This window comes from Molothrus aeneus, chromosome 1, assembly GCF_037042795.1.
Source record: "Molothrus aeneus isolate 106 chromosome 1, BPBGC_Maene_1.0, whole genome shotgun sequence".
NCBI lineage: Eukaryota > Metazoa > Chordata > Aves > Passeriformes > Icteridae > Molothrus > Molothrus aeneus.
In genome coordinates this window covers 26,176,812-26,192,930 of record NC_089646.1, presented here as the reverse complement: position 1 = coordinate 26,192,930, position 16,119 = coordinate 26,176,812, and the positions used below count along the sequence as shown (strand labels likewise).

Here is a 16,119-nt window from a genome sequence, read left to right as displayed (position 1 = left end):
TCTCTCAGATTTGTACAAATAAATACCTATAACAACAGTGTTACACAAAATTTCTGATGTGAATAACTGTGACATGAAATAATTTAGCTAGCTAGCCTCTAAGTAAACCAAAATATGTCAGCCATCTTTGTTCACTCACTCTATTTTTTACAGCTGTCCTAGGATTAAATAACTTGTATTCAATGTATGATATTAAAATTCAAGATGAATTTTAATACTGACTTGTACTGTAAAGCCTTTGAGAGATCTACAGCAAAACACTACATTTCCATTTCTCAATCAATGCCTTCTTTATTGATGCCATTTCTTAACAGGATGGCAACTTCTAGTTTTGAAGCAGTTATTTTAACTTGATCATTGGGTAGTTGCATATATTGCAAACTACATCTGGCAAAGAGGAAGTTTTAAATTCCTCTATTAAACCAGTAAAAATTGACATAACAACACTTTCCTACTTTGCCCCCAAAACAGAAGTCCAATTACAACATGAATTGAACTGCATTAAAAGATAGCAAACATTAACCCCATGTGTCTACTTTTAGCCATAATTATACTATCATTCATATGTAATACCTGCAATACTGTACTATTACTTGAAAAAAATTTGGCAATCCTTTCTGGGATAAAATTAATGCATATGTTCTATTCCACCCTAACAAATAGAGGGAGAAGTGTAGATGTTTTTTATTTGAGAGACAACTGAAGGAGAACTAGGCAAACTGCAGAAGACATAATAACAAAACCAATAAGAACTAAAAGATCCTTTGAATAAATTGATAATACAGATATTAAGTATTTAAGATAAGCCCTATCTAAACATATCATAGACAAACTCAAAGGAATCTAAAGGAACAAAATGCAGGAATCTAAAAGTGTCTTTAAGAGCAGAATAAGCCAAGCAGATACACCAATAGTTTTAAAAAACAGCTGGAAAAGGAAATTACACTACAGCTCACAATATGTCACATGTTGCTTTATTTTCTAAAGGAAAACAGACAAATAGCAGAACTCTTCATAAAAAGGCTGGCACAAGGTCAGACTGAAGTTCTACTAGTATCAGTTGCTTTGAATAAGTAATTCCCACCTCTGTGATGGGCTATTCCACCTGGGGCTTTGTTTTCCGAGCCCATCTGCTTCTTTTCCAGTGAGATTTAGATGGATGCTCAAAGCTGACCTCCCAGAACACTTACATGAACATTTGGATGTGAGAGGCTACTCTAACCATGATGCTGATAGCCACAAAGAGTTGAATGAAGGATGTTTATAATCAAGGCTCATCTTTTTTTTTTTGTTTGCTTCTGAGCAGTTTCTTTCATGTTCTGTTATTGAAGTACAAGTGTCAACTGACTTGAGAGGACAGCCTTGTAAATTAGATCTTTGATCTCAAGAGTTTATTTTATCTTTGCAGCAAGGAAAAGTGAATTGAATTGGCTAGCAGAACTAAGCCCTCTCTTGTCTCTGGTCTACAGCTGCTGCATCCTTCTGGGGTCACCATAACTTCCACTTCCATCACTAGATACTCTCTTTTGCTACAGAATTAAAAAAAGGCTTCTCCAACATCTCATCATAACCTGCTGAAAGCTTTACAACTTCTGGTTTATTTTATGAACCATACAGCCAGACTTTTGCTTCTGTAGAAGGGAGAAAACACTGAGCTGTGATACAACAAAGCTCTTTGAGCTACTCTGATATAGCATCAGAAAGTAAACTTTAATTGAATATTCAATGACTGTTTTTGGAGAAAACACAATTTAGAAAGAATTCTGCGTGGAAGGCTGCAGACTAAAAAGAAAGATCTGTTCCAAAATGTTCAAACAGTATGTGATCCACTGATAATCTCCCATTACTTGTGTTAATGTGCAGGCACTATTGTGCTGTCTACTACATGTGCACAAAAAGGACTGTGGGACATGATACTGATTTGTGTCCTGATTCAGATCACCAGTATGATAGTGTCATCATATTCTTGCCATCTGCACTTCATTCAGTTTCCAGGGCTGTGATTCAGGCAGGATAGCTAAGAAAGGGTCTCTGGGAACTCATCTCTCAGAAGCACATTGAGAAGAAGAGGTAGTAGTTCTCTAGGAGACTCAAAGTACAAAAATATCTACTGGTAAAGAAAGAACACCGTTTCAATGGAGGATACAAGAAGTTAAAATTTTTTTCTTCATTTAAGGAATTTGACACATTGATGGGAAGAAGTCTGGCCTAAAACACATGCTTCCTAATTTTGCGAGCTCGTTACAGAAAGTCAGGCTTAATGTTGATGAAAAGTTGCAGCACAGCAGGGTTGTAGGCTGAATGAACTCAGCTTGGCTTACTAAACCTTTGTCTTGCTACAGCACCAAACAGGAGTCTACCTTTGGAATTTAAGGAGGATATTCTGCTTCTTTGTTGTTGTACAGTCTCTGGCTTCAAAAAGAAATCTGGTTAATCTGGAATGGCCCTGTCATCAGTAGAAGAGTTGCAGTTAGGAAGGGAAGGAGTTACCCCCAGGAGTTGCACTTCTGGTTCCTCTCCCTAGTCACCAGGCTGAGCAGAGAAAACCCAAAGCAAGATGAATGATCATGTCATAACAGAAGGGTGGCTGTGGGCAGGAGGGCAGTTTCTCAAGCTCCAGTTTTATGCTATTGTTCAGAACAACCTGCTCATCTTGCCCAGGAGGCTGCTTTAGTGCTTTTGTGAACATAACAGGTTCTCCAGCTAAAAATGCAATAAACTGTGTGTTATTTTGAGATACTGTAATTGCTGTGGTGAATATGCTCTTTGCATTTCTCCTTTAGGTGCTCTAGGGTGAAGCCCTCTCCTCTGTGACCACACAAGTGTGTATTTGCTGACTGTCATATCAGGGTTTGGATCACACTGTACAGAAACAGCAGAAACCAGATCTGTAACCACCACCTTGACTGACCTGCTGGACACAACATTGTCTGGTTCCATCTCTCACTGTCAGCAGGGAGTTGTCTGTAGGGACCATCTCCCAGTCAGCCTTCTGACAGGCTGCTTTGGATGCAGTTGTTCTTTCATTTACCTTTCAACACATGCCACAAGGCACCAATCCAATTTTAGGGGCATTCTCAAGCAAGGGAGAGGTTGGAGCCCCAGCCTCTGCTAAAGGGAGGGCAGTCAGGAGATACATTCCCAGTACCCTTGCTCATTAATGGTGCTTTGCTGGATGTAAATTTTACCCTTTACAGGAGGCAATTAAGGATGAAGACCAAATGTTTAAACTTACTGCCCACATTTCTCATCATGGTAAATACAATCTCCTCCCTACTCTCCTTTGCTGCTCCTTTCCTTTTGAAAGGAGACCTGTGAGTGCAACAGAGCTCAAATCTGACAAGATGTAATTATTTTAGATAAACTGTCTAACTTTAGGCAAAAAATTATTGCAAAAAATTACATACCAAGTCAGCTAGCAAATAAAGAACCAGTATTGTGAGTTTGTTTGGTCTTCAACAGTGCTTTACAGCTCTGCTTCTAGACCAGCTCAGCTGCAGAAACATTTCAGATTCAGAATGGACAGCTTGAATGGAAACATGCTATTTGTAGAATGATCAGTTTTTTAACTGCTGGATATAAAATAATAATTAAAATTGTTTTAGTGCTTTCAGTATGTGTTAACTAAAAAACTCAGAAAACAAAACAGTTCTGAATAACTTCATAAAATTAATTCTTCCTTCTACAAGGCCTGAGTGTCTGAGTACTTCCCAGCTCCCAGCCAAACTATTCTCCAAGCAGTGTCATGGATGCCACCTAAACCACTGCAAGTCACCAACACAGCACACAGAATCCATCAGGTGAGAGTGTGATATATTTTATTAGAAGGACACTAATTTTAAAATGGCACTGAAAAGATTTTCAAACTGAATTTCCAAGTTCAAGTTCCCATGAAAGCTAAATGGTCAGAGCTGCAGTAAACAATACAGGTGAAACCACATAATAACTCTCACATATAAAAACCAACTCATTATTACTCGGCTTTTTTATTTGAGTGCAGCACAGATACTCCCCTTGAAATACCTTCAAAACATTTAAGAACACAGCTGTCAAAAATATAAAATATGCACATTTAAAAAAATTCTAAACCATTAATATTTAACAACCTAAGAAATATTCACAATGTAATTTCTTCATCATTTTACAGTATTTATCTCAAATACTGTAAGAGGACCCAAGTCTGAAAATATATGTACTTTAAACTACCAGAAGAGTGTAAGAGCATAAAAAATACAGGAAAATATCCACCAACATTTAGCACAATCTATATATTGTACCCCAAGAGAGAAAACAAGCGTGTGCCACAGGTCACACATTCATCACAAACTGTGATGTGACATCAGAGAGCTGTTGCTGGTGGAACAGCAGCTCTGGTCTTAGCTGGTAAAAACATGCTCAAATCTTGTGAGTGGGGACACAGTGGTCTGTGAGAATGTGTGTTTAGGCATTTAGCAGGTTAATTTAGTTGGATAAGAAACAATGTAATGTTTTCCTGTTGTTAAACATTGCCATCTGTACCTCTGGCACACAAATTAAAAAAAGAAGGGTGTGACCATTAAAAGTACGTGTCCTGAGATTTCCTTCTTCAGGGGGCAAAGAGGTTAAAATGGAAAAGCTGATCTGTATATAAATCAGGAACACATGTGGTAATGAGAACAAACAGCAGCCAACAGGCAGGCGGGGACAACTTCTCCAGGCAGACACAAAATGAGACAGACAAAATACCATCTACTGGAAAAGGGGAGGAAGCAACTGATTTTCACTTTGAAATTGGTAAGTTTAACCAATTCTATTAAGTCTTAATGATTACTTAAGGGCTTGTAATTAACTCTGAGTTTTAAAACTTGGTTTCACTGAAAAGCTCTCTGTCCAGTAGTGCAGAGCAGCATTGCTTTAGCATTTAATATTGATTTCTATCTGTACAAAATCAAGAGGTGATCTTAATATGTGTAACACAATCTATGTGTTTTGTAACTATTTGAAATAACAAAACAGTTGAGACATAGACTTCCTCTAAAGTCAAATGTTTGTGTCTGCAGCCTACCTACTGGAAGTAGATACCAGCAGCCAGTCTCCTACTGAGGCTTGATTTCTTTGGAAATAAATGCAATATTTAATGTACTAAGTTATAGTTCCCTTAAAGCTAAGAAATATATCACAGTTGTCAATAATAACCCCTTTGATATACCAGAGGCAAGCCCCCAAAATATTAAGTCAATTAAAGTAAGTCTTTATCTTCAATTTAAGACCTGTTCCTTGACAGAGGCAGAAAAGATAAAGAGAACATTACGGATCACAAAGCACTGAATTTTCAAGTGTAAAGTCATACCAAAACCTTGATAAATTATCATTGATGTCGTAGGTGAGCAGCCGGTCAGGAACGTCACCGTGGGTGCCCTGCACTGCTAACACATGTGGCGCCAGGGCAAAGGGGACATCACTCAGGAGCTCTGACATGAAAGGGCTGCTCTCCAAAGCCTGGCTCCTTTGATTTCCCATCTCTGTGCTTGATACAGTCAACTGGGACCGCTGCCCCGTATTTATCTAAAGAGAACAGAGGAACAGAAATTTACACACTACAAATCAGGCAGCTATGGCTTTTTACTTAGAACCACAAGGACCTACTAACAAAGGGAAACAAAAAAACCCCAAACAAATAAAAGCAATTTCAGAGTTCAGTTTAGGTAGATCTAAAATAGCAGTTCTTAATACATGTTGATATAATTATTTGGCTCAGGTCCACCAGAATTAAGGCTAAAACAAAAAATGAGACTCTTTGTAATGATTACTGAGATCACAGAAACACAGAATATGCTGAGTTGGAAGGGAAATTAGGATCATTGAGTCCAACTCCTGACCCTGCACAGAACACCCCAAGGGTCACACCATGTGCCTGAGAATGTTGTCCAAACACTTCTTGAACTCAGACTGGCTACCCAAAATTACTCTGCATTTATGAAACCCATAAGGCTCATGGGACTTTTTGTCATTATGTTCAGTCTTGTTTAGGGGAAATGACTTCATACAATTCCTTTCATAAACTGATGAAGCTCCATCTTTTGTTCCCCCTGTGCCTTTCCAGAAGTTGTCCAAGAAAAGCATGACTTTAAGTGATTAAGAACTGTCCTATCCCAGTTATTTCAAAGGATTAATGATGTTGCTTGCCAGTGTGAAATAGAATTGCATGACAGGCTGGTAAGTTCTATCGTATAGGGAAACATATGCAGTACCAAATATGTTCTTTATAGAAAAACACAGTTAAAACTTTAAAAAAACCAACAAAAACCCAAGAACCAAAACCAACAAGGAAATATAAAAACTTGCCATACAGAAGTAGTCGACACAATTTACAGAATAATGCTGGACACAACAAACTTCCAAGCTTTGATCCTGACCTACCAATATGATCTTACTGTTTATCCTGACACTTTGGCCATTTTAAGAACAAAGAAAATACTATTTACTCTGCCTCTAGAAATCAAATGTAATTTTTTTTTACTGTTTATAGAAATAAAATTCTATAAAAACTGATACCTCTCATTAGGCACCCATAATGATGTTCCTGATAACAGGCTCTGAGCAACCTGGTCTAGTGAAAGGTGTCCCTGGCAATGGCAGGGGATTTGGGGGTTGGAGATGATCGTTAAGGTTCCTTCACCCCAAACCACTCAATGATTCTGTGATCTCTAGGAGCCAGATGTTTGTTGTAAGGATTTCTACTTTGTATCAGCACATGTCCAGAGATATTCAGTAAGGTGTTTCAAAGTGCCTTAACAAGTCATGTCAGATCCATGAACACAGACAGAAATTTCTGACTTTGAGGAAGTCCAGACTTCTTCCTTTCAACCTCCCATAGTCAACATGCAGACAGAAAACTCCAAAGCTTATACAGCTATTAGGGAAGGAAGAGCACTGAAAGCTTGAAACACTAATTTGGTATTCACTTGATCCTAAGAGTGAAATGAGTCCAGTCATATGGAGGTTGCCTGCACCCATGATTTTTAGGGGTGTTGTGCTGCTCAATATCTGACCTGTGCTAAAGTTGAATATCCCAGATCATGGCTGTTCCAGAGACCCTGAGGGCGTTGCTGTCTGACAGGAGAACAGTTTGGGTGGTGGGGTGGTGGTGGGTGCTTTGTTTTCTTGCCCAGAGCATTTAGCCCAGGGAAAAGACACTCCATCTTCTTCCCAAAGAAAGGACTGGCTTTGCCTTGAACACAGCCTGAGCACTGGTCATTCCTTACACAACCCAGCATTTCATCTGGTAGGACAGATAAACCAGTGCTAAACTTCCTATTAACCTGCCAGGGACGAGTCAACAGTGACACAAATGACCTGGCCAGGCTGTGTCACAGCCAGCACTGTCCTGGGTGGCATGTGCTCCTCCACAGCCTGCTGGCACACAAGGGTTAGTCAGTGGTGCTGCACTGAAAGGGGCCCTCACTTAGATGCTTTTGTTCATGCTCACAATGATTTGGAAACTAAGGCTTAAGATAAACTTCCCAAGATCTGTTACTATCATGTCACAGGATAATCATGTAAAATTTCTGAAGGTTAAGAAGTTTATTAAAAGGAGTGACTGCTACATACAGCTACTAACTTACTAGTTGTGATCCACTACACAAGAGGAGCAACATTCTCCATGCAACTGTAATACTGGTATGGCTATTACTATAGAATTCCTACAGCGACAGTTTATGTCTTTATTTTCCCTGTCCTTCCTTTTCTCAGTTCTCCATTTTTAGATGTAGTTAACAGCTCTTCAGAAAGCTACGTGCAACAGCAGAGGCAACAGCTGATAGAAAAGATTTATTTTGGCTTTCCTTACTGATTCTGGTACCTTTAGAGGACAGGGAAAATAGGAAAGCTAGCAGAGAAGCCAGGAAGATAGTTCTCTTCCATAGTTCTATTCCAGCTTTCCAAGCTGTGAGAAAAAAAAAAACATGGGCAATAGTACTGGAAGTCTGTAAGTTCAGGAAAAACACCAAAACCTCTTGTACTTTTCTCATCAGCACAGTTATCTCCAATCAGCTCTCCCTTTAAGAAGTAGTAGCTCCGAAGGCTGTTCATTGCTAACATTTTGAGAGAAGTCTTCCTTCTTGCCAGGGCCCAAGGTATGCATTAGAACAGAAGTCATAAACATCTTCTGGTACACACATATTCTCTTGTTAAGAACACTGCCAAACAGACAGAACATTTATTTATGTTAATATTCATCTGAAAGAATGCCCCACAACACTTCAGGTGAGTCCTTAAATTTGTTGCTGCTGTAAACTTAAAAACTTCTCTTAATTTCTACTCGGCAGGAATTTATTACATTCCTTCTTGAAAGAAAGAACTTGTGGATCGTTTATTGAGGTGCTGGTACTTGCTTGTCTTTTACCATTCCCATATTCTGAAGGGAAGCCAGAAAGCCCCAGATGAAAAACTGGGTTACATCTAGGAATCAATTAAACTAGATCTTCAAAGACCTTTCTGCCTCCCTCCCCTCCCATATTCAGGGGAAAATGATCCCTCACTCACTGTCCTATTCCCATCATTCAGATGATAATCAGAAATCCCTAGAATCTAATGTTTATTTTGATTGGCAAATTATACTTTTATGAGCACCTGTTTATATCTCAATTGTCCCCCAAGCTGGGTGAAGACAATTTACAATGCAAATTAGACCATCACGTGGCAAAACTAACTTCAAAGAGGGGAAAAAAATGTCAGAGCAAGAACAAAGCATCTTGGATATTTTTTCCTCCATAAACCTTACATTTGTTAGAATGGTGCTAAATAGGCAGACCCAGAAATTAAAGCCCTTTCTGTACATAGCAGATACAATATACTGACAGTGATGGAGCAAGGACCAGCTTTGCTAACTCCCAAGTCCCACTCAAGAGTTGAAAGCAAGACTGCATCAAGGAAGGATGAATTATGTTAGAATTATTTTACTGTGAAAGCATAATTTTATCAAACTCAATCTCTGCATACTGTCAGTGAGGTTCTTAATAGTCTTAATAGGTTATGATACTATTTGAATAGTCAAAATAGTATCAGAAAGAAAGCCCAAAACAGTTGACATAAACATAGTACTGGTAAGAAACAAAGGAAAGTGTCAGGTCAGTTTAACAAATGCCATGATCTTATTATTATTCCAGTGGTCTTTGGATCTTAGTTTACTCAACCCCTCATGAGAAGATCTTGGGCCTAATATGACAAGATCCATTCACAACACAAATGAAAAAGGAGTCTAGATTTTCTATTTAAGTTTCACATTTAATCCACTACTGTCTCTCCCATGAAAACAGTTATTTTTAATGATCTTAAAAAGTTTGCATTCACTTCTTCGTTTATAAGAAATCACATTTTATATTACTTCTCTATATGAAGAAAAAAGTTCCTGTCCTGAAGAATTCAGGTAACAAGAAGAAAATTTTCAGTTCTGCCTAGAGCAGTCACCACAGGCAGTTATTGCCCTTTGCTTTGCAGAACTGTTTCTGAGTGTTCCTGTAGTGATATTTAGATGTTGGCCTTCTGTGCAAGACCCTATCAAACCAGACATGTTTCTGTGCCTCCAAAATGTGAAGATATCCTTTAAATGGGCTAAGATGTATTTCATTCATATGGTGAATATGAATGAAATACATCTTAGCCCATTTAAACCCATTTGAAGCCAAGCTGCCCAGCAGGCTTTCAGGTAATGTGATGAAGAACTGGACACTCTGGTGGAGAACATCAGTCACCCATGGGTGCCAGGGTCACTTCCAGCACAAACACCAGCACAGAATGCTGTGATGCAGCCCAGGTCAAGGTTATGAAATGGCTTATGCTTTATGCATGCATTCTTCAAGCACATATAGAACTGCAAGTCCTAGAGAATTTGATATTGCACATTAGTCACACTGGTTTCTACTGAAATGCCTAACTTCCTTAGCCAGAGTACAGTGCATTCAGAGCATATTATCTGGACATTTGCTAAACTGAGCACTGCCAAATGCTCTGACACACAATCCTGTTGTGAGAAATACTAATTGAATGGACCGAGAAGATCACTGATTTACATTTCACCATACACCAAGGAGTCAAAAAATTAGTAAAAATTACATAAGGTATGGCAATAAAATTTAATTCAAATAAGCACAGTGTCTTCTGTATTCTTGGTTTGCAATCCAAAAGAACAGGAGAAAAGAAACACTATGTAAATATATATAGTAGCTGGCCACCAGATACTAATTGTGCTTTGAAAACAATGTTATTTTGAAACAAACAAAGTACAAAACTACCCTCTAAAGTAGATTATTCATTTTTTATCTTTATTAAAAGATGTTTCTCAGCTGTTTTTAAAAACATCTAATTTGCTGCATGTCTTTGTATTAACCATAAAGTTTGCCAAGAGTCTCATAAGGAAGAAAAACCACACATTTTACAATGTACTGGAGAAGCTGTATTTACAGTGCTCTGAAGGAGAATCAAAGATTAGTGCCAGCATTATTATTATCCAAACCCTCAAACAAGGTTTTCTATTAAAAATGATTAATTAAAAAAATAACATGTTCTGTAAAAAAGATGGGTTTTTTCCAGAAACAGACCTATTTTTCTTAAAACCAGCCTCAAGAAAGAAACAGTACCTTCAGTCTTCCAGAGTATTTAGTAAGTATCCAGCAATATGATACTTATGACAAACACTTGCTATGTGACTGGTAGTAAAGAATTATCTTTATTTCAGGCAACTTCATGAGATTACTGGAAATAGTGAATCATAAGGTATCTAGAATACTATGCAGTAGTTACTGATGTACCTAGAAATGGAAATTGTCATATGGGATTGTTCCTCCAATGTGTTTTAGTTGATGCTTTAGGGTACTCACTGGATGTCCTTAGAAAATTTGTGGGAACTCCAGAATGAGTATCTCCATTGATGACAACAATTCACTTTTCAAATAAAAATGGTAATGGCAAAGATGAACAGAGGAGAAAAGAAAAAATACTCACAAGGTTTGCATTCAAAAATTTAACCTAGGGGAACATGATCACAGAATCAATAAGATTGGAAAAGACCTCAGGGATCACTGAGTCCAACCTATCACCAGACACCACCTTGTCAACCAGACCATAGCACTGAGAGCCACATCCAGGATTTCCTTAAACACCTCCAGAGATTGTGACTCCATGACCTCTCTGGGCAGTCCATTCCAATTTTAACAACCCCTTCTGTGAAGAAATTCTTTCTGATGTCCAAAATTCCTTCTGATGTCCAAAATTCCTTCTGATGTCCATGCAGGATCAGTAAAACCTTGCTGGCAGTGGGGAAAGTGCACAACATGATCATTTTCAAGTACCACAAAACCCCCAACCCAAAACATTAACACAAAACCAGCCCAACGCACCAGTAAGTATCTGACCTGCACCCTTACAGGACTGTAAGAAAGGAACAAACCCACCTGGACAAGCACAATACAGATGCCCTGTGGTTTCAGAAAATCACATGTGAATAATGAGAGATGCTATTCTTTCAAGGTTCACTCAAAATTGTAATCAGCCTTCCTGTTCAGAGACTCAAGAGAAAAGCTACTCTTAGCTGGGAGAGCAAATTTAGATGTAAGAGCTGGAGACCTTGCAGTAGCTTCTTGCTATATCCAAATTTCTTCTGGTTGCTTGCTTGCCTTCTTAGCAGAATTGCAGTGTCTGGGATTGCAGCAGTGGCCAAGGACTGGTGCTCTCAGGGGCTGCAGGAGGGCAGACATACAGGCTGAAAGGTTTGGGCTAACACTGAGTCCTTGGAGAGGCTTTTAAAAAAGCAAGAATGGTTCTCAGTGGAAATCAGCTTTCCCATTTGCTTTGGGCTCTAGTTTCCAAGCTTCTTATGAAACTTATTTTGAAATACAGCAGCAGTTTGTCTTTCTTAAAGAGCTTCTGCTACCTGTACAAGTTTATCAATACTGCTATTCAGAGTAAAATAGAACCAATTTTAAAAATAAGAGTTTAAGAATATTTAAACTAATTTTTTACATACATTTTAGGTATTTTTCTTTCTCCTCTAGAGCATGCTTTTCAGCTGTTTCTTAACTAGAATGGAATCAAGGTCAGGTTAATGTCACTGAAATCTTAAAGAAAAAATTCTCAAGAAACAATGAAAAGAGGCTCTGACATTCTACAGTTTTTCTTTATTACAGCAAAGCTCCTCATGTAGTATCTTGGCCTGCAAAGAACAGCAGGGAAAGTTTTGCTGAACCACACTTTCAGTATCAATGCTGATGTACACTTCTGAATCCTTATTGGCATTAAAGCAATTGGAAAAGTGCAATTACTAGAACAACTCTATAGTGTAAATGCAGAATAAGCTTGCTGTAATTAGATGTGGATGTGATTATTACCCTCTCAAACAGCCATAAAACTGTTAATCTCTATAGAGGGGGAGAACTGCAAGGTCACCATTTGAACTCTGGATACTCTGAATGTTCTATGGTTAAAGTGTGTTAATGTAAAAAAATGTACATTTTCTGTAAAAAATAAGGTTTTGTCCAGAAACAGACCTATTTTTCTCAAATAATCCTAGTAAATAATCCTAGTAAATAATCCTAGTAAATACTAGATGCCTGTGAGTTTTATTTATGAGAACTTATAGAATGTAATTCTACCTTGAAAAGTATTCTGAAGTACTACAAAAGATTTCAAATCTAGTGTCTAAACCAACTACCTCATTTTGTCATCCTAGGAAAAAACCGCCTGATTTTCTTCATTACCAATTTTGCAAACTCAGACCAGTACAAGATGGAGGTTCTGATTTAATTCTCTTTAACAATACATCACAGGAAATATTTTGAGGGGAATTAGTGATAAACTTAGCAAATATATTGAATTTAATATAACCAAAGTTGTATAATGATATTTTTATTTCAAATTCCTACTTTTATTCCTTTATTCCTAACTCCTATTATTTATTTCATTCAATAATTGTTTGAAGACAGAGAACCAAAACATCTCAAATGTGGGCATCTATAATGGCAAATTATAAAAATGTTCTAAAGCTTTATTCAAAATTATAAGGCTTAATTTCCCATCATTAAGTAAAGTAATTATGCTCTTATCTTTCCTTCTATCCAAACCAATTTCACCACTGTTGATAATTGAAGACCTGTATCAACCCTTCTGGCCCCTCAGTATCAGGGTTCCTTTCCTTGCTGCCTCCCTGTTCCTCTCTGGAGGCCCCTAAGTTTTAGGGCACCATCTTTACAGTGCAGTCCCCTCTGCAACACAATTATTGTAACAAAAATTATCTTAGAAGAAAGACAGGGGTGTGGGTTCAACAAGGAACAGTTTATCTAGATCCTCTGTTCCGTCATAGTACTATGCAAGCTATTCATAGCAAAGATCTCAACATAATTAGCAACATGAACAATATTTAGTATATTGTGCTTCTGCTAATGCCAGGAAATTATACTAACAAGATATTTTTTTTCCTTTTTTCTAAAGCATGTGTGCTGGAAGATTAAAAAGTTAATGAAAATTACTATAGTAAGTGAAATTCAAGCCAGAAGAATTTGAGTAATTGAAAATGCACACAGCTCTAGACATCCACTGCATTTCACAACCACAAATCAGAAGTGAAGGACAAGTCAATATATTGCAAAATGAACAGGCAAGTCTGATAAATGCTGATAATGGATTTGTTTTGTAACTTCAGTATCATCCAGAAGCACAAAGCATTTACATTTATTTTGCTGCTACCTTCATTCATGAGGTAATGCAAAATTCAGATAACTGACTTTAAATGTAGCCAGAGAATATACTAAGATATTAATTTAATATAAAACTTTAACAGCATAATTAAACAAAAAAAAATTAAATTAAAACCCAGTATTTAAATAATTTGTTTTATTTTAGCAGCTACATTTCGTCGATGTACTTAGTGACAACAAGATGTGATATTTTCTCTACTGCCTCAAGCAAAAAAAAGGTCCTAAAGACTTTTGGGAGGTTGATCTGAACAGCAGAAACTTAAGACTAACTGGGTCTCTGCCTTCATGTCTCTCTATCTCTTGTTCCCACCCCCTGCTACTGTAGAAGCTCCACCAGGGTAACCTGCTATGGCAGGAAAAAGATGACAGCTTCTCTGAGATGGGGCAGAACCTCTGAAATGAGGGCTAACACTGCATTCTCTCAATACTATACTAAGTGTGTGAAAATCCAAGGATTTGAATGCAAAAGAGAGCTGTCTACAAAAAAAAAAAAAAAAAAAAAAAAAGAAAAAGGAATTTTAACAATTAAACAAAAACAGTAAGAAAATATTTAGCAAACATAGTTGCGCACAAAAATAAAGCCAATATATTTTCCAGCAAACCAGAGCAACTGGAAAAAGTATAGATCAGAAGGTTGTTTTGTTGTTGGTTTTGGGGTTTTTTAAATGAAAGGAAATCTTTCCTTGAGTAACTGAGGGAGTCAGCAACATCAATGAAATATCTCCCTAGATTGTCAATATCAATGAGAGGAAAAAGACAGAGGGGTAACAATTTCTATCAGAGGAAAGGAAAAGAAAATTATCTTGGATTTGACTTTCAGAAAAGAAGTAGAGGGAACAGAAAAGAATTACTAGTCTGAACTCAGGTCAATCTTCCTCCAGCGATACCTGGGAACAACATCCTCAGCTGTGCTTTCAAGAGTTTTGTTAAGTAACTAAACCCCTGGGTCTTAAAAGGATTCTTACACAGATATATCAACAAAAATTGATGTACCAAATGCTATGTTCTGAGGTTTTTGTCATGCTACTTAAATTCCAAGCATGGGGCAAGACTAGCAATATGTCCTGTTTACAAACTTAAAATATTTTAATGCCAAAGTAAAAAAGAATTAAGCAAGTATCTTCTCATACAACTTTCCACCTGCTTTCTCCATAGAGATTTGGGTCAGTAAGAGAAAGGAAGGATGGGTATTTGACTTTAATTTCCTCCATAAACAGTCTCTTACTGGAACACTTGTCAACACCACCTTCAGCAAACAGGTTACCAGGAGCCAGAGTTTGTAAAAGCTCCAGACTACAAACAGCAACAAGACTGAGCTGTCCTCAGCACTGACTGAGCAGGTTTTCCAGATTCAGTAATAAAAGTGTCGTGACTCTAAAAGCAGCAAAAACCAAATTAATTAATTAAGTAATTTAAAAGGAACTAATACTGGTCCACCTCTTTTAAATAAGGTGGCCTCTTTGACTCTCCTTGTTCTCTGTGGATGGAAAATAATTGGATCACAATGAAAAGGAAGAAGGGTACCTTTTATTTTTTAAGATAGATCTGATTTTATCTAGCAGTATTGTTAATCACATTAAAACAGTAGAAACACATTCTTAAAATTTGTAGTACTGTGGAAGCAAAGAAAATAAAACTGTAAACAAATAGCTTACATTTTATTTTGCATTTTTCAAAAGTGCTTTAGAACAAAATTTTGATGTGTTCTTCCCAATGCACAGTCTCTCACAAGAAGGACAGGAGCTGTGAAGTTCCACTTTGGTTTTTTCCAAGGCAAAAATTACAGCAGAACTACATTGTAGCAAAAGAATCAAACAACACTGATGGAAAGTACAGAAAAACATATTCCTGTCTTAGCAATATTAGCATTCTGGGCTGAAATGGGACAATTTCCATGTCATGTTTTCTTTCATTAAAATGGACTGCCCACTGCCATTTGTGGTGAGTTTAATGTTTGGTTATTCTTTTCCCTCTGAAAGTGGCAGTGCAACTAAGCTAAGGACATTGCTGTTTCCCTTACCTGCTGTTTAGAGTAATTGTTAACCAGCTGCCCTACCCTACAGTCTTTCACCCACCATTTTATGCTAATGCGCCACCTTGTAAATATCACTGTACCATATTCACACACAGTCTCATCAAGTGATGTATGATCTACAATGCATTTTAGATCAATTTTAATATTGGGAAAGCCCAGAAGGTTTGCTCTGAGAGTCACGATGACTAACTGATCAATTTGTTGACAGCAGCACAGTGAACCAGCATTACTGGCTTTTAGTCTAACCACATGTACTTGGGCAAGAGATACAGGACAATCAGTAGTTTTATCTGGGATTAGCTAGTCAGAAGATCCCAAAATTAGAGAAAGGCTAAAATATGTGATGGGAACATCTGG

General features: G+C 37.5%; 1 protein-coding gene and 1 long non-coding RNA gene across 4 annotated transcripts in view; one reads left to right on the top strand and one right to left on the bottom strand.

Moving 5' to 3' along the window:
* LOC136558989 (uncharacterized) overlaps window positions 1-3,328 on the top strand; it is a 30,733-nt gene extending 27,405 nt beyond the window's left edge. Inside the window, exon 3 of the long non-coding RNA XR_010783948.1 lies at window positions 2,784-3,328. This is a non-coding gene — a long non-coding RNA (uncharacterized lncRNA). The remainder of the gene's footprint in view (window positions 1-2,783) is intronic.
* Window positions 3,329-3,801: 473 nt separating this feature from the next.
* The window catches only part of UMAD1 (UBAP1-MVB12-associated (UMA) domain containing 1), an 80,113-nt gene continuing 67,795 nt past the window's right edge, over window positions 3,802-16,119 (bottom strand). For all 3 annotated transcript variants that reach the window (XM_066553792.1, XM_066553801.1, XM_066553809.1), the window contains one exon: window positions 3,802-5,544. In XM_066553792.1, the coding sequence (XP_066409889.1) occupies window positions 5,287-5,544 (258 nt within the window). In that variant the 3' untranslated portion in view covers window positions 3,802-5,286. The remainder of the gene's footprint in view (window positions 5,545-16,119) is intronic.